Source organism: Lepidochelys olivacea, assembly GCF_965140295.1.
Source record: "Lepidochelys olivacea isolate rLepOli2 genome assembly, chromosome: 2".
NCBI classification, from domain to species: Eukaryota; Metazoa; Chordata; order Testudines; family Cheloniidae; genus Lepidochelys; species Lepidochelys olivacea.
The window spans coordinates 26057446-26080451 of record NC_140412.1 but is presented as its reverse complement, the minus strand read 5'-3'; the positions used below and the strand labels follow the sequence as shown (position 1 = coordinate 26080451).

At 42.8% G+C, this 23006-nt stretch overlaps 1 protein-coding gene across 2 annotated transcripts in view; it reads right to left on the bottom strand.

The window, feature by feature from the left end:
• SAMD12 (sterile alpha motif domain containing 12) overlaps positions 1-23006 on the bottom strand; it is a gene marked incomplete at its 3' end in the record, with an annotated part of 241864 nt that overhangs the window by 90471 nt on the left and 128387 nt on the right. For both annotated transcript variants that reach the window (XM_084618349.1, XM_084618348.1), the window contains exon 4: positions 12043-12183. In XM_084618349.1, coding sequence (XP_084474475.1) covers positions 12043-12183 — 141 coding nt within the window. The remainder of the gene's footprint in view (positions 1-12042; positions 12184-23006) is intronic.

Genomic DNA, 23006 nt, shown 5'->3' with positions numbered 1-23006 from the left:
GTTAAGACTGCCATACGCTCCACTTTCTGATCAATCATAAAGGAAGGGTGGTTTGAAGCTGTCTCATGCTTGGTCTCAGCATAAAAGTGAATCTTTTTGGAAAGTTTGAGCAAGTAATTTCTTCCCTTTCAAAGTTACACATGGATGAAAGAAGAAATATATATTTTTCTGCCATAAAAAGTTTAAACTTACTCAGAGTGCCACAGCTAAATACAAGATCTTTAAACAAGATGTATTTAGTTGTGACATTCTGAGCAAGTTTCCCAGACCTGAAGAAGAATTCTGTGTAAGCTTGAAAACTTCTCTCTCTCACTAACAGAAGTTGGTCCAATAAAAAAATCTCACTCACCTTGTGTCTCTAATCTCCTGGGACCAGCATGGCTGCAACAACACTGCATATAAAAAGTTTAAGACCGTTTTGGGAAGGTACAACTCAGGAGGGCCAAACTTTCCAGATGGCTAGTCCACAGGTAGGACTAATCTCCTGGGCAATTTGGAAAACAAAATAAAAAGATGATGAAAATCTGTTTTGTACATGCACGCTACTAAGTTTCCACTACATTTCGAACTTCCACCACTGATGGAATCCTATAAAAAATGTGAATACAGAACATGAATAACGTTAATTGTACACATATGGTTTTCACCACAGTTGCATAGTCTGACTCTACACATATTTTAAATATTAAAAGACTCAATGGCATAACTATGGGAAGCACAATAAATTAATTCAACAATTTAACAGAGATTGGACAGATCTGTTGCATTGCAAAGTACATGCTTCTCCCAGCTAGAAATCTGAAAGTTGGATGCTCTAAGTCATCCATAGTTGAATGGTTCAGTTGGAAAACGTTACATTTTATCCCCACTGGTGCACGTTGTGTATATAATATGCACATGCGTGCGCACACATAAGCAATGAAATGATCTGGGAAAACTGATTCTCAGTGAAATCAGGTCATAAGTGGCCTGAAGTTTCAGAGGCTTTGCAAGAGTGATCAATGCCTCTGGCTCCCTGCCCTAGCTCATCTAAGAGTGCTTCATATGGTCTCAACCAGTGAGTGGAGAGGGTGTAATGTGGACTGCAGTTTTGTACTCTGATGTAGGATTATTAAGTGACATCACAGACAAAGGAGATGGCCGTACAGGATGAGTTGTTAGGCTCCTGCTTTGATACAGGAAAAGGCCAATTGATAGGGACATGTAGTGGAAGGGACATATAGGGATACAGATATATGGTGAAAAACACCTACATGAAGAGGAGGGTAAAAGTCCTGGTACTAATATACAGGCAGGCTTAGGGCTTGTCTACACAGCACATTAGCCCACACTAGAGGGGTGAAAATTTCCAGTGACTGCTAGTGTGTCACATGCTAACTGGGCCTGTTTGGACCCTGTTGGCGTACACTAAAAGTTCCCTAGTGGGTGTTAATGCAGTCCTGCTTCAAATCAGCCTTATGGTAACATGCATTACAAAACTTTAAGTGCGTGCCATCAGGGTCTGCATGAGCCAAATGGTGCCCAACATACTAGTGCGCAATAGACTTTATACTCCCTGTGGTATGGACTAATGCACCATGTAGACAAGCCCTAATATCCTGAGCACTACCTCAAAATAAAAACCACTATGGAATACACTTCTGATCCTGTGGCACGGGACGTAGCCATTCCATTCCTCAGGGTCCATTCTACGAGATCTCTCAGAGATTGCCGACAAGAAAGAGGCATAGGGAAAAGGAAATCTCTAGGGAATTAGGTTTGTGTCAGCTTTTCTGAAACATCAAGGTTTTTTGTTTTGGATAGATGCCATGCATGCAGCATACACAGGAAACATTTGCATAGTTATTTTGCTATAAGGAACAGAAAGAAGGCCCTTCCTGATTGTGGTAGAAACTGTTTGTTTCGGGTGGTGGAAAAGAATACGGTCAGGACAGGATAATGATAACAAAAGAGGGAGACACACAGTAACTGAGTAAAAAGGGATTGTCATGCAATTCAAATAATGCAATGCCAGGGACAACGAAACACAGACATGAAAACAAGATTCCAAAAGTGTTATGTGCTTTCTTTTTACGGGTCACAGTCCAGAAAGGCTAGTAAATTCCCAACTCAAAGTTGTGACAATAGCAACATCTGCTGTACCCTAAGAGGAAGAAAAACAAGTATCTCAGGTGAAAGGAATCCAGGATTCCCCAGGTGCTAAAATCTAGTGCCCAGACTCCTGCTGGGGAAGAAAATAATAGACTGGCCTTTTGGAGAAATAATATGAGAGACCTTTCAAGTGTAACACTGGGGATCTTTAATCCCTAGTCTCAGTGACTTGCCTTCTGGTCATGGAAGACAGCATAATGCTCCCACCTCTGGCAGTACAAGTTGATCAAGGCAGTCAAGGAACTAATTGTCCTACACCTACATTGTCTACATGGCACAGAGAAAGAAAGAAATATTTGAATGAACTGCCACATATACAGTCTTCCTCTTTTCATCAAGGTGTTCTTTCTCATCTATCTCCCCTTAGTCTCAGACTCCTTTTGTAGGATTTTTCCCCCACCCCAGAGTCCCTTTCCAAGTAAGCACTGGGGATGCAATGGGGTGGGCTAAATCAGTTAACTTTTCTCCATTGTCCTCTAACCTTCTGATGGCAAGACATGGCCTGCTTCCGTTACACTTTGAATCTTCCATGAGAGTGATACCCTAGGGTGAGCAGCTCCAAGCATGCTGTGCACGCTGAGGCATCACAAGCAGGGAAGCCTTCATGTATGTAATTCAGAAAGGGACAACAGTGAGTCTAGTACCAATGCCTCCTGCTCCTGGAGAAAGAGGATAAAGACTGTGGAACTTCCCACAGTAGGGTGATGCAAGTAAATTGGGGAGTAAGAGGGAGAAGAGTCCTGAATTCATGTAAGTGCCTAAACTGTGCTGGAGGTTCAGAGGAAGAGGAGGAGAAAGGAAAGGAAGTTGAGTGGGGTTTCATCAAAGAGGAGACTGGTAATTACGGATCAGTGTTCAGAGTCTCCACATCCTAGGAGGCTTTCCCCACCAGCAAGGAAGGTAGCAAAGAGTAGGGGAAAGCAGTAAAAGAGCTCCTCAAATATTTTGGCATTCAAACGAAAACAAACTGCTGAACTTTCTGAGGTTTCATCATTGCTCCCTTTACCCTGCTATCCAAAGGCTCACAATGTTGCAAAGCTCTTAAAACAGGGATTTTTGTCTAATACAGAAGGAAAAATTCTGATAGGGTTTCTTAAAAGTTATTTGGTGAAGATAAACCCATCTGTGATGGGTTGGGTCACAGAGATCCCCTTGGGACTGCCACCTGATGTACTGGAACTACCTCTGAGCCCGTTTTCCCTGGCAGCTTGGGACTTCAGTGCCCTGTCTTGCTGAGCCAGACATGCTAGCCTGCTACAAACACAGACCCAGGGCTGAACCACATCCCCCAGAAGCTGCAGGCTTAACTGAAAACAGCTTAAGAAGTGCTCCAGTCTCCAACCCCCAGATACCCAGTTCCCAATGGGGTCCAAACCCCAAATAAATTCATTTTACTCTGTACAAAGCTTACAAAGGGTAAACTCATAAATTGTCCACCCTCTCTAACACTAATAGAGATATGCACAGCTGTTTGCTCCCCCAGGTATTAATTACTTGCTCTGGGTTCATTAATAAGTAAAAAGTGATTTTATTAAATATAAAAAGTAGGATTTAAATGGTTCCAAGTAATAAGAGACAGAACAAAGTAAGTTACCAAGCGAAATAAAATAAAACATGCAAGTCTAAGCCTAATACAGTAGGAAACTAAATGCAGGTAAATCTCACCCTCAGAGATGTTCCAATAAACTTCTTTGACAGACTAGACTCCTTCCTAGTCTGGGTCCAGCAATCACTCACACCTCCATAGTTACTGTCCTTTGTTCCAGTTTCTTTCAGGCATCTCTTTGAGGTGGAGAGGCTATCTTTTGAGCCAGATGAAGACAAAATGGAGGGGTGTGCAGAGCCTTATATAATCTTTCTCTTGTGCAACATCAGAGCCACAAGATGGGGTCTCTAGCCACCTGGGAAAGTCACATGTCTATGAATGATTCAGTTTTTTGGAGGCTGACGCCATTGTTTACATGTTAGTTTGAATGTTCCCAGGAAAGCTCAGATGTGGATTGACGTCTCACAAAGTCTGCTGTTAGTTAAGCACTCCCAATTACTTGAATTATCCCTTCACACTATGTTGACCAAATCTGCCTTATGTGCTATCGACAGCAAACACTTTAAATACAAGCATAGAGCCAACGCTCATACCTTCAGATATAAAAATGATACATGCATACAAATAGGATGAATATATTCAGTCAATCATAACCTTTGCAAAGATATGTTACATGGCATATCTAGCATAAAACCTATTCCAGTTACATCAGATTTACACTCATAAGCATATTTCTATAAAGCATTGTGGGGTGCAACGTCACACCATCATTGGGCAGCAGTTTTCCTACATCCCTCAAAAAGATAAGATGGACCTTTAGGGTCACTTAAATTAATCTAAGGCAGACACATTACTAGGATACCTCAGTAGATTTGGAACTGGACTACTCCTTAGCAAGGGCGGGGGATAATGTTTATTTGTAGCTGTGAGTAATTTACCATGGTTAACAATGTGCACATACCCTCTTCAGAAGCTGAGCACCAGCACAGGATGAGGCATTCACTGGTGGTATAATGCCAACAAGCATCAACAGTAGCAATCCCTTATAATGAGGCATATGGCCTTAATCTAATGTATTTTGTTACCAGGGGAAATCTTCCTACAGAATTAGCATCAATTTCTGTGATCAGCTGGTTAACTTCAAGTAGCACTTAGCCCAGTTTGAAACTCTCAGAGCAACTTATAAATGGGCATAATGTCACCTTAAAAATATGCAGAGTGCAGGTATGACACAGAACCTAAATCCAAGCACCATTAGCAGATCCCTGTCTAAAAACATTTTGTTCAAAATCACAGTATTCCACATAGGTCTGATATGCCAATGCTAATGGGACATCTTCTCTCTATGCTAGCTAGGAGCTGGACTAGCATTGAAAATCCAAAATTAGCTTCACACCATCACTGTGTAGTTATGTAAGACATGGTTTTTTGGCTCTTATGAATCAGGATTAGGAAGAAACAATACAATAATGATGATTCCAGCCTCTCCCCATGAGACATCTGCAGATATTTTGCCAAATGAGTTCCGTGACCTTGCTGGGTTTCTTGCAGAAAAGCTCGGTCAGGTGAGGAAGCCCTTCTAGCTCAGTGGAGGCCGGGATAATATTTCTGCTGATAATTGGCCCAATCAGGCAGCCCATACTCACAAGAATAGTCCCACTGAAATTCAAGATACAGCCTTTGTCATAGATATAAAGGGAAGGGTAACCACCTTTCTGTATAAAGTGCTATAAAATCCCTCCTGGCCAGATGCAAAATCCTTTTACCTGTAAAGGGTTAAGAAGCTTGGGTAACCTGGCTGGCACCTGACCCAAAATGTCCAATGAAGGGACAAGATACTTTCAAATCTGGAGGAGGGGGAAAAAGGCTTTTGTCTGTCTGTGTGATACCTTTGCCGGGAACAGATCAAGGATGCAAGCCCTCCAACTCCTGTAAAGTTAGTAAGTAATCTAGCTAGAAAATGCATTAGGTTTCCTTTGTTTTGGCTTGTGAAATTCGCTGTGCTAGAGGAAATGTGTATTCCTGTTTTTGTGTCTTTTTGTAATTTAAGATTTTGCCTAGAGGGATTCTCTATGTTTTAAATCTGACTGCCTGTAAGATTATCTTACATTCTGATCTTACAGAGTTGTTCTCTTGTCTTTGTTTGTTCTTCTAATAAAGTTCTGTTTTTTAAAAATCTGATTGGGTTTTTTTGGGTGTTAAAAATCCAAGGCTGGTCTGTGCTCATCTTGTTTTTTCTCAAGCCTCCCCAGGAAAGGGGGTGTAAGGGCTTGGAGAGATATTTTGGGGAAATAGGAACTCCAAGTGGTCCTTTCCCTGTTCTTTGTCTAAATCTCTTGGTGGTGGCAGCATACCGTTCAAGGACAAGGCGAAGTTTGTGCCTTGGGAAAGTTTTTAAACTAAGCTGGTAAAAATAAGTTTAGGGGGTCTTTCATGCAGGTCCCCACATCTGTACCCTAGAGTTCAGAGTGGGGAAGGAACCCTGATAGCATTCAATTACACAATCACATAATACTGCTGCTGTCAGATCTCCAGCACAGCCTGGACAGTGTGCATTGAATGACGGAGTGTGAAATGGGTTTGTAAGTAAGTTACTACAACAGAAGTGTGGAGGAAGGCCGTACACAGTGCAATTGCTATCTGTCAAGCAAAATTTACATATGAACTTTCTGTATGGAAGGTAGATGAAAAACACTTATTAAAATAAATGACATTATATATAAATATTATGTAATGCATCTTTTTAATCTTCGCTGTTCTTTGACTGGATCCTAACCTCAATCAGGATCTGATCGAAAGTCCACTGAAGTAAATGGGAGCGTTTCCACTGATTTCACTGAACTGTTTTGGATTAGGATCAGACTACTTAGAGGCCAGCCTATGCACTGAATAACTTCAGGCAGGGGTTTGTTGACTATATGTCCTGCTTCCTTCCTTTAAGTAGCATCAAAATTGTGCAATGAGGGAAACCTTTTTCTCTCATACCAATTACCTAGAATAACTTCAAACTTTAGAGGCCACCACAGGGTAATCATGGTCACCTTCTGACCTAAGGTATGGAGGTGAAATCCCTAAAAGGCAGAAGATGTCTGAGCATAGATGCAATACTCATCAGGATGAAGGTGTGCCCTGAATTCCCGAACAGCTACAAACAAGAATCTCTGGTAGACGAGTACTAAGAGGACATTACTTTAATAGGGCTTGTGGTTATGAAGCTATCTACTGCTGTTGCTAAGCTATTGCAGGATAAATTTAGACACAGCCTGAGAAAACTGGGCAGCTGGGGGAGGGAGAGCGAACCAATTTCGCTGAATATCCAACAGACACATGGCTTTCTATGGAAAATGTGTACTAAAAAATCACATCACGATTCTTAATCTGACCACTTCCAAACACGTTCCTTTCACAAAACAAATGGGGGGAACCTCTTCATAATGATTATTCTTATCCACCTGTAAGACTCTCTTCTAGGTTGAGAATAAGGGGGCATCCAGAGGGATACTTTGTCTACCTAAGCTCCCAAGGCAGAGACCAGATTACTCAGATGTCTGTCCAGGACAAGAGACTTGCACTATCTATCTATCAGCAGCAGATTCATGATATTCTATCTGTGTTTATATGTGATTTTACCAAAGGCCACATGTGTTTCCGCAACAACATGGGCAACAGGCTAAAACCTTGGAGGATGCCACATGAAATCACTTGAAATGTCAATCATTACTGATTGATCCTTGATGACTGATACCACCAGTTGACCTGTCAAGCTCCCAGTGGAACTACTAGAGAGTAGTCTCAGACAAGACTGCAACACCCATTAGTCACTATGGGTATGGCTATACTCTGAGCTGGGAGCGCGATTCCCAGCTTGAGGAGACAAACCCACGCGAACTCTCATCCAGTTAGCATGCTGAAAATGAGGGTAGCCATGGCAGTGTGAGCAACGGGATGGGCTAGTCTGGGGTCTTGGATGGGCATGTACTTGGGGAAGCTAGCCTGCCCCTGCCCCTGATACTGCCACGGCTACGCTCTTTCAGTGCATGAGCTGGATGAGAGCTAGCACAAGTATGTCTCCTCAAGCTGGGAATTGCACCCCCAAGTTGAAGTGTAGCTATACCCAAAAGCTATGCCCCTTGGCCAATCAAGAGTTACTGAGAGGTCAGCAGGATTATAATAACTAACTGAGTCAAAACTGAAAGCCAGTGGATCATTAATGGTCCTGACAAGCATAGTCTCATCTTCCATCAATGGGCCTAAACATGTGGGGGAAACTTCCAGCGTGTTTGGTATTGAGTTAAAACTGGAACTTAAAATCCAACCACCTCTCAAATCACATTCCCTCTAATGGGACAGGTTGAGATGGGGTGGAAATTGGCAAGCAATGGTGTGAAGAGATGACTTTTTGAGGAAGAGATGGACCACTAAACATTTGAGGACCTTGGGCACCATCTCCTTAGGGTATGTCTACACTACGAAATTAGATCGAATTTATAGAAGTTGGTTTTGTAGAAAGCGTATTTATACAGTCGATTGTGTGTCCCCACACAAATGCTCTAAGTGCATGTAGTCAGCGGAGTGTGTCCACAGTACCAAGGCAACCATCGACTTCCGGAGCGGTGCACTGTGGGTAGCTATCCCACACTTCCCGCAGTCTCCGCCGACCATTTGAATTCTGGGTAGAAATCCCAATGCCTGATGGGGCTAAAACACTGTCGCAGGTGGCTCTGGGTACATATCGTCAGGCCCCCCTTCCCTCCCTCCTTCCACGAAAGCAAGGGCAGACAATCATTTTGCGCCTTTTTTCTTGAGAGTTACCTGTGCAGACACCATACCACGGCAAGCATGGAGCCCGCTCAGCTAACCGTCACCGTATGTCTCCTGGGTGCTGGCAGACGCGGTACTGCATTGCTACACAGCAGCAGTTTATTGCCTTTTGGTAGCAGACAGAGCAGTATAACTGGTAGCTGTCATCGACGTAGTCCTGGGTGCTCTTTTAACCGACCTCGATGAGGTCAGGGGCACCTCGGCAAACATGGGAATGACTCAGCCAGGTCATTTCCCTTTTAAGTTTTGTCTCATGGTGATTCAGTCCTACCAGCAGTGCACTGTCTTTTAAATTGCAGCCAGCAGAAGATGATGGCCAGCAGTCATACTGCACCGTCTTCTGCTGAGCACCCAGGAGATGACGATGGCTAGCGGTCGTACTGCAGTCTGCTGCCAGCAAGATGTATAAAGATAGATGAAGTGGCTCAAAACAAGAAATAGACCAGATTTGTTTTGTATTCATTTTCTCCTCCCTCCCTCTGTGAAATCAACGGCCTGCTAAACCCAGTTTTGAGTTCTATCCTTGAGGTTTTGAGTTCTATCCTTGAGGGGGCCATTCTGTTTCTCGCAAAGCCACCCCCTTTGTTGATTTTAATTCCCTGTAAGCCAACCCTGTAAGCCATGTCGTCAGTTGCCCCTCCCTCCGTCAGAGCAACGGCAGACAATCGTTCTGTGCCTTTTTTCTGTGCAGACGCCATACCACGGAGCCCGCTCAGATCACTTTGGCAATTAGGAGCACATTAAACACCACATGCATTATCCAGCAGTATATGCAGCACCAGAACCTGGCAAAGCAATACCGGGCGAGTAGACGGCGTCAGCGCGGTGGCGAGAGTGATGAGGACATGGACACAGACTTCTCTCAAAGCACGGGCCCTGGCAATGTGGGCATCATGGTGCTAATGGGGCAGGTTCATGAGGTGGAACGCAGATTCTGGGCTCGGGAAACAAGCACAGACTGGTGGGACTGCATAGTGTTGCAGGTCTGGGATGATTCCCAGTGGCTGCGAAACTTTCGCATGCGTAAGGGCACTTTCATGGAACTTTGTGACTTGCTTTCCCCTGGCCTGAGGCGCAAAAATACCAAGATGAGAGCAGCCCTCACATTTGAGAAGCGAGTGGCAATAGCCCTGTGGAAGCTTGCAACGCCAAACAGCTACTGGTCAGTTCGGTCCATGCTGGAGCTCCTTTGCGATTCTGGGACTCCATCATGATCACCTCTGCTGAGGAGCTCTGCATGGTCACCTCTGCTGAGGAGTTCTGCATGGTCACCTGCAGCCTGTCACACTGGTCAAACAGGAAATTGAAATTCAAAAGTTCGCGGGCCTTTTCCTATCTATCTGGCCAGTGCATCTGAGTTGAGAGTGCTGTCCAGAGCGGTCACAATGGAGCACTCTGGGATAGCTCACGGAGGCCAATACCATCTAATTGTGTCCACAGTACCCCAAATTTGACCCGGCAAGGCCGATTTCAGCGCTAATCCCCTTGTCGGGGGTGGAGTAAGGAAACTGATTTTAAGAACCCTTTAAGTAAAAAAAAAAAGGGCTTCGTCGTGTGGATGGGTGCAGGGTTAAATCAATTTAACGCTGCTAAATTTGACCTCAACTCCTAGTGTAGACCAAGGCTTAGTAAGGCATTTTGAAGACCAGTTTATTGTTCATATCACAGCTACACACACTAGCTTTAAGCAGCTCGGACAAAGTAAGGTGATATTTGCAGGTGGTAGAGTGACAGGGTAGTCTGTTCCTTAAGGTCAGTATTGCGTACTGCACAGTTCTCCCTGTCATACAGCATGGCCCTTTAAGAGGTGAGGAAATATGGAGACAGAGGAAAGGGGTCCTGGAAAGAAGCAACATTTAGAAGGAATCCTTTTGCTATGTCTTTAAGGGTCTAGGACCTGGAGCCTTACAGAGAAGATGGGGCAAGGCTCTCCTCTCACCCAGGCAATAAAGAATGAGCTGGAAGAAGGGATCAACATAAATTCTGCCTCCTTCCTTCGTAGCAGGGCAGATGCCTGTAGAAAGGCTCCTGCAGGGCCATGAATTAACAAGAGGAGGACAGCACAGGGGAAGTTCTGCCTGCTGAACTCTCCCAGGCTGAGGGTGGAAGGATTGATCAGTAAATGGGCCAGCAGGAGGAGAAGCTGCCTGAGGCTCTACAGCTGGCCTAAAGCACACCAGCTCCAAGGGGGAGAGCTAGGAGGCTCCTGTCTTAAGGAGAGGAATTGCCCAAAGTACAGACCTCTGGAAAAGGAGAGGAAACTAACCAGGACACTTACATGGACCCAGGGTGAGCAGCGAAACAAGTGAGTTACCCTCTGTAGAATAAGTGAATAAACAAGATATTGCAGAGAGGGGTTGAACTAATCTGGTGCGGGTAATTGTTTGGGGTGCCAAGTGCAACACACCAGCAGTGCCACAACACGTCCGTGGGGGTGCTGGAGAGGCATGCATATGACAGGAAGAACCTTAGAACTATGGACCATCAGCATTAGAAACCACATCAAAACCTGCCAGAGGAACAGTTCATTTGGAGCCAGAGGCTCTTCCTGTTGAAGGGCAGTTACTGGACTAACCAATGAGTTTCTTCCCAGTACAGTGTAAACAGTTTAGTCAGCTACATAATGCTGCATACGGAATACATAGTGCTCCTCAGTGCACACAGTATATTTTAACATATTTCTTTTCATATACATTGACACAAAATGGGCATTAAACCAAAACATCATGGAAATTATCTGGCTGGATTATCAAACCTCATTATACAAGGATGGATAACTACAGAGCTATATTAAAAGATGCCAAACCATTGCTTTACATTGTGAGTACAATGTCTTCTCTGTTCCATATTATTACAGCAGCTACAAATGCCTCAATAGAACTAATAATGCAAGCTATTATGAAATGTTTTAGCCTTATTTGGAAAAGATGTACAGGCTTTTGTTGTTGTTAAATGACCCCCCCACCCCAGATACACATACACACACACAAGATCATCAGACTAAATCTGATTCTGCTTTGACTTCCACTGGTATAAATTAGGAACGATTCTAGTAAAATCAGTGGAGTTACCCCAATGGGAAAGTAGAATCAAGATCTTTACATTTTTCAGATGCCTCTCAGGTAATTCTCATTGACAGCTCTTAACCATAAGAGATTACTGAGATTACTCTTTTATCCAATGGTGAGAGTAAACAATTAATGTAAATGTTCAATGTCTGCAAAGACAGTTTTATATTATTGCTCTTTTTATACAGTCAAGTTATTTTTGTCTTAGTAAGTAGGCATTTAAGTGAGAATGCCATCAAGCTGTAGATCAAACTACTCTCTTCATGCCAACAGTCAGCTTAACATACCTTTTTTATTTATGCATTGTTTTCCCTTTTGTTCACCACTAGGAAAGTATTTGGAGTGGATAAGATCTTCATGCATCATATCTTACAGGGGAAAGTCAAATCACCTTTTATGTCTTTGTTTGACCTTTACCTTCACTTTTTATAGGCCCACACTGAAATTATTTCCTACCTTGTGTAAGTAATTGTAGATTTCGGACTTCTTCTCTCACTTTCAGCTGAAGCACCTGCTGCAAAATGTGCTGTCGTAGGCTCTCCTGGGCAATCCCCATTCGTTCAAGCTTCTTGTCAGTAAGCCTCAGCAATGCACGGCCTGGATCCAAAAGTAAAAAGGAGAAAGTCACCCAAGGATTTCCATTGATGTAATAACCTCATTCTAGCAAATAAACCTCATTCTGCTGCATTAAAATCCTCAGCTGTAAAACAATCTGATTCATAATATAAAAAGAAAAGAGGTACTTGTGGCACCTTAGAGACTAACCAATTTATTAGAGCATAAACTTTCGTGAGCTACAGCTCACTTCATCAGATGCATATCGTGGAAACTGCAGCAGACTTTATATATACACAGAGAATATGAAACAATACCTCCTCCCACCCCACTGTCCTGCTGGTAATAGCTTATCTGAAGTGATCATCAGGTGGGCCATTTCCAGCACAAATCCAGGTTTTCTCACCCTCCACCCCCCCACACAAATTCACTCTCCTGCTGGTGATAGCCCATCCAAAGTGACAACTCTTTACACAATGTGCATGATAATCAAGTTGGGCTATTTCCTGCACAAATCCAGGTTTTCTCACATCCCCCCACCCCCATACACACACAAACTCACTCTCCTGCTGGTAATAGCTCATCCAAACTGACCACTCTTCAAGTTTAAATCCAAGTTAAACCAGAAGATCGGGGGGGAGGGGGGGAGGAAAAAACAAGAGGAAACAGGCTACCTTGCATAATGACTTAGCCACTCCCAGTCTCTATTTAAGCCTAAATTAATAGTATCCAATTTGCAAATGAATTCCAATTCAGCAGTTTCTCGCTGGAGTCTGGATTTGAAGTTTTTTTGTTTTGAGATAGCGACCTTCATGTCTGTGATTGCGTGACCAGAGAGATTGAAGTGTTCTCCGATTGGTTTATGAATGTTATAATTCTTGACATCTGATTTGTGTCCATTTATTCTTTTACGTAGAGACTGTCCAGTTTGACCAATGTACATGGCAGAGGGGCATTGCTGGCACATGGCGGCATATATCACATTGGTGGATGTGCAGGTGAACGAGCCTCTGATAGTGTGGCTGATGTTATTAGGCCCTGTGATGGTGTCCCCTGAATAGATATGTGGGCACAATTGGCAACGGGCTTTGTTGCAAGGATAAGTTCCTGGGTTAGTGGTTCTGTTGTGTGGTATGTGGTTGTTGGTGAGTATTTGCTTCAGGTTGCGGGGCTGTCTGTAGGCAAGGACTGGCCTGTCTCCCAAGATTTGTGAGAGTGTTGGGTCATCCTTTAGGATAGGTTGTAGATCCTTAATAATGCGTTGGAGGGGTTTTAGTTGGGGGCTGAAGGTGACGGCTAGTGGCGTTCTGTTATTTTCTTTGTTAGGCCTGTCCTGTAGTAGGTAACTTCTGGGAACTCTTCTGGCTCTATCAATCTGTTTCTTTACTTCTGCAGGTGGGTATTGTAGTTGTAAGAAAGCTTGACAGAGATCTTGTAGGTGTTTGTCTCTGTCTGAGGGGTTGGAGCAAATGCGGTTGTATCGCAGAGCTTGGCTGTAGACGATGGATCGTGTGGTGTGGTCAGGGTGAAAGCTGGAGGCATACAGGTAGGAATAGCGGTCAGTAGGTTTCCGGTATAGGGTGGTGTTTATGTGACCATTGTTTATTAGCACTGTAGTGTCCAGGAAGTGGATCTCTTGTGTGGACTGGACCAGGCTGAGGTTGGTGGTGGGATGGAAATTGTTGAAATCCTGGTGGAATTCCTCAAGGGCTTCTTTTCCATGGGTCCAGATGATGAAGATGTCATCAATATAGCGCAAGTAGAGTAGGGGCTTTAGGGGACGAGAGCTGAGGAAGCGTTGTTCTAAATCAGCCATAAAAATGTTGGCATACTGTGGCGCCATGCGGGTACCCATAGCGGTGCCGCTGATCGGAAGGTATACATTGTCTCCAAATGTGAAGTAGTTATGGGTAAGGACAAAGTCACAAAGTTCAGCCACCAGGTTAGCCGTGACATTATCGGGGATAGTGTTCTTGACGGCTTGTAGTCCATCTTTGTGTGGAATGTTGGTGTAGAGGGCTTCTACATCCATAGTGGCCAGGATGGTGTTATTATTACCTGGATTTGTGCTGGAAATGGCCCACCTGATGATCACTTTAGATAAGCTATTACCAGCAGGACAGTGGGGTGGGAGGAGGTATTGTTTCATATTCTCTGTGTATATATAAAGTCTGCTGCAGTTTCCACGATATGCATCTGATGAAGTGAGCTGTAGCTCACGAAAGCTTATGCTCTAATAAATTGGTTAGTCTCTAAGGTGCCACAAGTACTCCTTTTCTTTTTGCGAATACAGACTAACACGGCTGTTACTCTGAAACCATTCATAATATAGTAGACCTAAAATGCAAAAGGGATACCTGACTTGGTGAGTTAATTACTTTCCACTCCAGAGATCCAGGTTCAGAATCTTAGCTTTACATCAGTGACAATGAGTTTGGCAAGTTCTATCCGTCTTATACATGTTGAGGTAACATAGTTTGTAGCAGGCTCAGACTGGCCTATAGGATGACAGCAAAATTTCCCTGGATACTTCTGAACAGCCTCACCATCCCCTGCTCTCCCAAGATCCCTTTGAACTGCAACAGACTGAATACAGATGTAACTGAATTATGGATCTGAATCCTGGGCTGGCGGGATGCTTCACATTGGCATTTAGCATGCCAGTGTATTATGACATCATGGTCTGAGATAGCCCATAATGCAGAGCATGCTAAATTCATACACATAAGACTGTTAGCACTTCCAGACAGGGACTGAATCGTCTGGTACAATTACAGTGCCTAGCACAATGGGATTCTGATCTGGTCTTTTGGACTCCACTGTAATATAAATGTTAAATTAAGAGACAGCAAATAGCAGGACGGCAGAACATGGTGGTAGGACAAGCACTAAGGCACCCAGGTCCACCAGAGAATCACAGCATGAAGCAACGACAGCGGTGCTTCCAACCCCTTTATCTAAGGGGAGGAAAAACTTTCCCGATTCTTTTAGCCCCTGAAGTATTAGTGCTGGTGGTTAGGCCCAGCCATGAGCCCCACAGCCCACTGAAGCCCATCTTCTCTCCTTTCCAAAGGGGTCCTTGCCTCTCCAGTCCAATGCTAGTAGTCACGCTGGGGCTAGACTGATTTACATTGCCTGAAAATCTGGCACATGATTTTTGTTCAAAGCAAACTCAGCCCTTTGCTTCGCTCTACGTTCAGCTTCATTTGCTTACTAGTTTGTCTTTTAATTATTAAATCTGCATCTTTGGGTTCCACTTGTCATATATCAGTATAAGCATCATCGACAGAGGAATATATATATCTTTCTCAGGTAAAGAATGAAAATAATTCATGCATTTTGTCCCAGTTTTGTGGTGGCACTCCTTAGCACTAAGGATGATAACCCCTTGTCCAGCAAGCCTTTCTGTGAAATCATAAACCAGAGGAAGTCTATTGGTTAATGTAATACCAAAATATGGAAATTAGTGTCTTATAGATCAATGCCAGCCTTCAGATTCCCCTAGTGAAAGAGACAGTAATAAGGACTTCAATTGTTATAGCACATTATCATACCAAGACATCTCAAAGCAATTTACAAAGGATGTACAACAGTCTAAGAATGCAGTCTGCAATGCCAATCTAGCAATTGAAAGCAAGCAAAAATTAAAGTCCTCAATGAAAAAGGTGCAAGCATCCCTGTCTCCTTTGGGCAGAGAGTTACAGTACATAATAATGTGTCAGGACATAAGGAGGCCATGTGGCTCCTCCAGCTCTGTCTACCTACCTGGCTAACAGTTATAGCTTTTAATATCTTTCTTCTGGACATTTATTTATTTCTCATTTGATAGGGTGGATACAAATCAATGATTTTTTTAAAAAAATAAAGTCAGATTTTTAAAATTTAAATCTGATTTTTTTTGATAAAATGCTTTTTGAAGAAAAAACCTATTAAAAGATAGTTTTAATTAAGATACATTATAGCTCAAAGATATCTCTTCATGGAATAGGGATTATAAATTCTAATTCTATAGTATGAAGAAAAATTCTCTCTTTAATGTTTAAGAAAAGTTTTGTAAATGAGCTCCAATAGTTCGTGGATTAGGAACCAATTTTATGGGGTTCCAGGGGCTTCTGTGTAGATTATTTAGGTTAATCTTTCTATCTACACAATCGGACTCAGTGCTCAGTCTAGAAGACACCATCAGAGATGCTTAGTTTTGCAGTTCTCAAACTGTGGATTTGTGTCTCCAGAGATAAATTGCTTGCTAACAGCAAAAATGTTTTTAAATAAATAAAATAAAATAAATAGAGGTGAGAAACAACAGATCTGAACCCTATTGTCCCTCTGCAAATTTGTGTACACAGAGTCAACCTCTTACCTCTCTCTAAAAGTGCAAAGTTTCAAAAAGCTCAATGAATAGAAGATTGTTGGGGGCAGAATAGATCTGGACAAGGAGAAGAAGTCTGGAGATAAATGTAAGAAGGGAGGGATGGGCAGTAGAAACAAAAGTGAAAGTGTTTGAGCAGCATATTCCAGAAGTCTTGAGGTCTTTCTGAGTGCAGCCTTCACTGATTTGAGATCTACCAGACCATTCTCTCAGTAGAAGGGAAAACCTATAATGGCAGCAGGCCATAAATGAGACTCAGTTTGGGAATATTTTAATGATGTTCTTCTACCTGTGGGTAAGACAGGCATGCATGCAAAATGCAAACAGTGCAACAAAGAAATGCAAGGCCTGGTTGCCCGAATGAAACAACATCATGAGAAGTGTTCCTTCTCAGGAGGAAGCTGCGCTGAAGATGATGAAAGGAACATGTCTGAACATGCAGGATCTTCAGGTTAGTAAACATTTTTATTTCATACTTCTTTCTTAAGGACTGCCTGTCTTCCTTCTGGACTGTTTTTGAATTCTCATGTTGGAGCAAAAAATATAGTTGTTACTCAATGGTACTATCATTTTAGATGCAGTTCTGATAAAAAATAAATAGCTGAAATAGGCAGATCTTCCCTTTACAATTTCACCTTTAAAGTAGTACCGGGTGTCAGTGAATGCAGTGAGTAATACTAAATGAGCAGTATGGTAATAATAATTAAATAACTGCATTGACTTATTTTGTTTAGGAGAATCCATCCTCAACATACAGGACTTTGAATACTATCCACCTTCAAGATCACCATCATTTTCTATAGTTTAAGAGTTATACGGACCCTGGACTTCAGGAAAGCAGACTTTGACTCCCTCCGGGAACGGATGGCCAGGATCCCCTGGGGGACTAACTTGAAGGGGAAAGGAGTCCAGGAGAGCTGGCTGTATTTCAAGGAATCCCTGTTGAGGTTACAGGGACAAACCATCCCGATGAGTCGAAAGAATAGTAAATATGGCAGGCGACCAGCTTGGCTTAATGGTGAAATCCTAGTGGATCTTAAACATAAAAAAGAAGCTTACAAGAAGTGGAAGGTTGGACATATGACCAGGGAAGAGTATAAAAATATTGCTCGGGCATGTAGGAATGATATCAGGAGGGCCAAATCGCACCTGGAGCTGCAGCTAGCCAGAGATGTCAAGAGTAACAAGAAGGGTTTCTTCAGGTATGTTGGCAACAAGAAGAAAGCCAAGGAAAGTGTGGGCCCCTTACTGAATGAGGGAGGCAACCTAGTGACAGAGGATGTGGAAAAAGCTAATGTACTCAATGCTTTTTTTGCCTTTGTTTTCACGAACAAGGTCAGCTCCCAGACTGCTGCGCTGGGCATCACAAAATGGGGAAGAGATGGCCAGCCCTCTGTGGAGATAGAGGTGGTTAGGGACTATTTAGAAAAGCTGGACGTGCACAAGTCCATGGGGCCGGACGAGTTGCATCCGAGAGTGCTGAAGGAATTGGCGGCTGTGATTGCAGAGCCATTGGCCATTATCTTTGAAAACTCGTGGCGAACCAGGGAAGTCCTGGATGACTGGAAAAAGGCTAATGTAGTGCCAATCTTTAAAAAAGGGAAGAAGGAGGATCCAGGGAACTACAGGCCAGTCAGCCTCACCTCAGTCCCTGGAAAAATCATGGAGCAGGTCCTCAAAGAATCAATCCTGAAGCACTTGCATGAGAGGAAAGTGATCAGGAACAGCCAGCATGGATTCACCAAGGGAAGGTCATGCCTGACTAATCTAATCGCCTTTTATGATGAGATTACTGGTTCTGTGGATGAAGGAAAAGCAGTGGATGTATTGTTTCTTGACTTTAGCAAAGCTTTTGACACGGTCTCCCACAGTATTCTTGTCAGCAAGTTAAGGAAGTATGGGCTGGATGAATGCACTATAAGGTGGGTAGAAAGCTGGCTAGATTGTCGGGCTCAACGGGTAGTGATCAATGGCTCCATGTCTAGTTGGCAGCCGGTATCAAGTGGAGTGCCCCTAGGGTCGGTCCTGGGGCCGGTTTTGTTCAATATCTTCATAAATGATCTGGAGGATGGTGTGGATTGCACTCTCAGCAAATTTGCGGATGATACTAAACTGGGAGGAGTGGTAGATACGCTGGAGGGGAGGGATAGGATACAGAAGGACCTAGACAAATTGGAGGATTGGGCCAAAAGAAATCTGATGAGGTTCAATAAGGATAAGTGCAGGGTCCTGCACTTAGGACGGAAGAACCCAATGCACAGCTACAGACTAGGGACCGAATGGCTAGGCAGCAGTTCTGCGGAAAAGGACCTAGGGGTGACAGTGGACGAGAAGCTGGATAGGAGTCAGCAGTGTGCCCTTGTTGCCAAGAAGGCCAATGGCATTTTGGGATGTATAAGTAGGGGCATAGCGAGCAGATCGAGGGACGTGATCATTCCCCTCTATTCGACATTGGTGAGGCCTCATCTGGAGTACTGTGTCCAGTTTTGGGCCCCACACTTCAAGAAGGATGTGGATAAATTGGAGAGAGTCCAGCGAAGGGCAACAAAAATGATTAGGGGTCTGGAACACATGAGTTATGAAGAGAGGCTGAGGGAGCTGGGATTGTTTAGCCTGCAGAAGAGAAGAATGAGGGGGGATTTGATAGCTGCTTTCAACTACCTGAAAGGGGGTTCCAAAGAGGATGGCTCTAGACTGTTCTCAATGGTAGCAGATGACAGAACGAGGAGTAATGGTCTCAAGTTGCAGTGGGGGAGGTTTAGATTGGATATTAGGAAAATCTTTTTCACTAAGAGGGTGGTGAAACACTGGAATGCGTTACCTAGGGAGGTGGTAGAATCTCCTTCCTTAGAGGTTTTTAAGGTCAGGCTTGACAAAGCCCTGGCTGGGATGATTTAACTGGGAATTGGTCCTGCTTCGAGCAGGGGGTTGGACTAGATGACCTTCTGGGGTCCCTTCCAACCCTGATATTCTATGATTCTATGATCTGCCAATGATCATGTTTCAGTCACATAGCCACAGAATATCACCTATAGTAAAAGAAAAAAAAACAACTCCATCATCCAGGAAAAAAACGAAGATAAATTTGTGATAAGAACCAGCAGATTACAAAAAGAGGTAATTGATTAAAAAGTTGCCCGGCTTGTTTATGTAACAAACTCTCCTTTCTGTATGATTGAGAACCCACGCTTCATTAACATGGTTCAGTCATTAAGACCAGGATACAGTCCACTCAACAGAGCAGATGTCACAGGCAAATTGCTGGATAAAGTGTATGAAAGAGAAATTGAGCAGTGTGCAAAAGGTCTAGAGGGTGAGATTGTTAACCTGAGCCTTGATGGGTGGAGCAATGTCCACAATGATCCTGTTGTATGTGTTTGTGTGACAACAGAAGAAGGGAATATCTTCCTTACAGAAACAATTGATACATCAGGAAATGCACACACAGCAGAATACTTACAAGAAGTAGCAGTAAAAGCTATAACAAACTGTGAAAAAAAAATTCAAATGTCTAGTTCTCAGCTTGGCCACAGACAATGCTGCAAATGTATCCAAGATGAGAAGAAGTTACATATTTAGAAGAGCGAGAAGAAAGTCCCAAGCTAACAACATACGGTTGCAGTGCTCATTTGATGCACCTCCTAGCCAAAGACTTCAGTGTTCCAGAAATAAAGGCTAATGTTGTTGAAATTGCAAAATACTTCTGTAACAACCACTTTGCAGGAGCTGCTCTGAAAAAAGTGGGAGGAACCAAGCTAACTCTCCCACAAGTCGTGCGATGGAACTCAGTAGTGGACTGTTTTGAGCACTGTATCAAGAACTGGCCTAATCTGATGACAGTTTGTGAACAAAATCGTGAAAAAATAGATGGCACTGTCACAGCCAAAGTTCTCAACATTGGGCTTAAGAGAAATGCTGAACACATGCTGAGTACCCTGAAGCCTATTTCCATAGCCTTGAACAAAATGCAGGGAAATAGCCGTTTATTGCTGATGCTGTTGAAATTTGGAAGGAACTGAGTAAGATCTTAAAAAGAGAAATATGCAATGACAGAGTTAAATTACAAGCATTAAAAAAAAATGAATGGGACAAGCACTTTTTCCAGATCATTTTCTTGCAAATATTCTCAATACTCAGTACCAGGGTCAAACCTTAACTGCTGAAGAAGAGGAGTTGGCTATGACATGGACAACCAGCAATCATCCCTCCATAATGCCAACTATAATAAACTTCAGAGCTAAGGTGAACCATTTGAGAAATATATGTTTGCTGATGATGTTTTAAAGAAAGTCACACCAGTGAACTGGTGGAAGTCACTTAAGTACTTGGATTCAGAGACTGTTGAAGTGATAATCTCACTTTTAACAGCAGTAGCTTCTTCTGCCGGTGTAGAAAGAATATTTTCTTCCTGTGGACTACTTCATTCCAAATTGAGAAATCGTTTGGGACCTGAAAAAGCAGGAAAGCTTCTTTTTCTTTTCCAGATTATGAACAAACAGGAAAATGAAGGTGAAGATGACTGAGTTAGCTGCAGAAGCCAATATTTTAAGTTTTTCATGTTGACCTGGCTGACATAGTCGATTTAATTTTTTTTTTTTCAAAAAAGTTCATTTAAGTATTTTAGTTAAAAACAATTTTAACAAAAACAAACCTGATTTTTAAAAACTTGAATGTTTAATTAAATTCAAAAATTCATATGTTTGTTTTGTTAAAATACTATATGTTTGCTGTTGAAGAAAAAAATCCAGAATACAGAACGTTGTTGTTTTAGTTAAATAAAACAGTTTATTGGTGATGTTCTCCTCCTAATACAGCATGGCAAGAAAATCCTCCAAATATTAATGATTAACCTGTTGAACTGGAGATAGTTCACCTCCCACTGACTTCATAAATATTTGCTTCAATTACCTTTGGTAAATGAAATAACCACACAATCATTCATTTTCTGATCTAGCTGTAAAACTAATCTGAAAAGTTTTCAAAATAAATCACTTTAAAAATGGATAGTGTGTACCTTCTAAAAATGAAACCTACGTCGATCTCTGAGTTGCAAAGAATATGTATTAAGGCAGTGGTTTCCCAACTTGTTCCACTGCTTGTGCAGGGAAAGCCCCTGGTGGGCTGCACTGGTTTATTTACCTGCTGCATCCGCAGGTTCGGCCAATCGTGGCTCCCAGTGGCTGCGGTTCGCTGCTCCAGGCCAATGGGAGCTGCTGGAAGAGGCGGCCAGTACATCCCTCGGCCCGGAGCCGCGATCGGCTGAACCTCCGTATGCGGCAGGTAAACAAACCGGCCCGGCCCGCCAGGGACTTTCCCTGCACAAGCGGCGGAACAAGTTTGGGAACCACTGTATTAAGGTTATAACAACCGACAAGAATGCACTTTTATGTAGAAATGCATGATTAAATTGAGTCTTCCTGACTAGTGATTTAAATCATGATTTAAAATCAATTTGATTTAAATCAAATCCACCCTGTCATTTGAGTATGTTTCCTACCTCAGCCAACAGTGTACTTGGACTGGTATGATGAACAAAACAAAGGGAATGATCTCTTCCCTAAGTAGCTTACATCCTTCACAAAGAGCAGACCTAGAGACTAGAGGGTAGAATTAATTTAGATCACCTCCTTTTACTTTATTTTCTATTTCAATAATGGATTAGTGACAGCATTTTTTCCTAAAATGATTTAGGAGAATGAGCCAGATGAGGAGCTGTTGTTCGCGAGTGCAAAGGAGTGCAGTTGTCACAGCACTGAAGCAAAGGAACATCACAAGCCGGAAGAGGCAAAGGTAGGAAACCAGGAGTGAAGCTGGATTTTGCAACCGGGGGAGGAGCAGCTAATTCCCATTTTGGGTGACAGCATGTTATTAAAAACTTCTTTTTATTGTGGTGGTAATTTACAGTTATTTTTCTAAGCAAGTATTTGATGCTACTTTGTATTATTAGTCTATTATTTATATTATTGCTCCTGCCAATTTTCTGGGTTTTTACCTATATGAAGTTTGAAATTTGGCAAAGGGAGATTATTCTAGGTGCATATACAAGGTAGCATGGAAGAAGGCCTGAAGGTGAATTAGAAAAGGAAATAAAGAGAGAAATAAGGAGTGATTTATCAGCTGAGTGGAGAGAATTGAGAGGGAAGCGGTAAGAAATGAGAGCAGACATGAATGGCAGGGCACATTTGTGTAAGGCCTTCATAAAGACTACGAAAAGCTCAGATTTTATGAATAAGGTAAGACGAAGCCGGTGGAAGGGAGTGACATGATTTGAATTCTGGGCAGGGAAGATTATTTTATCTCCTGCATTCAATACACAATGTACATATGTAGATCAGTACCTAATATTCAGTACACGGATTGAGGGGGCACAGCAGCTAACTCATAAGAAGGAAAAGACCTAAGTAGGCTGTCTGGACATACTCAGTTGCAACTCCTTGTAGAATTCTGCAGTCCTAATACAGGCAGAATTCCCACTGACTGAGATGTGTGAACGATC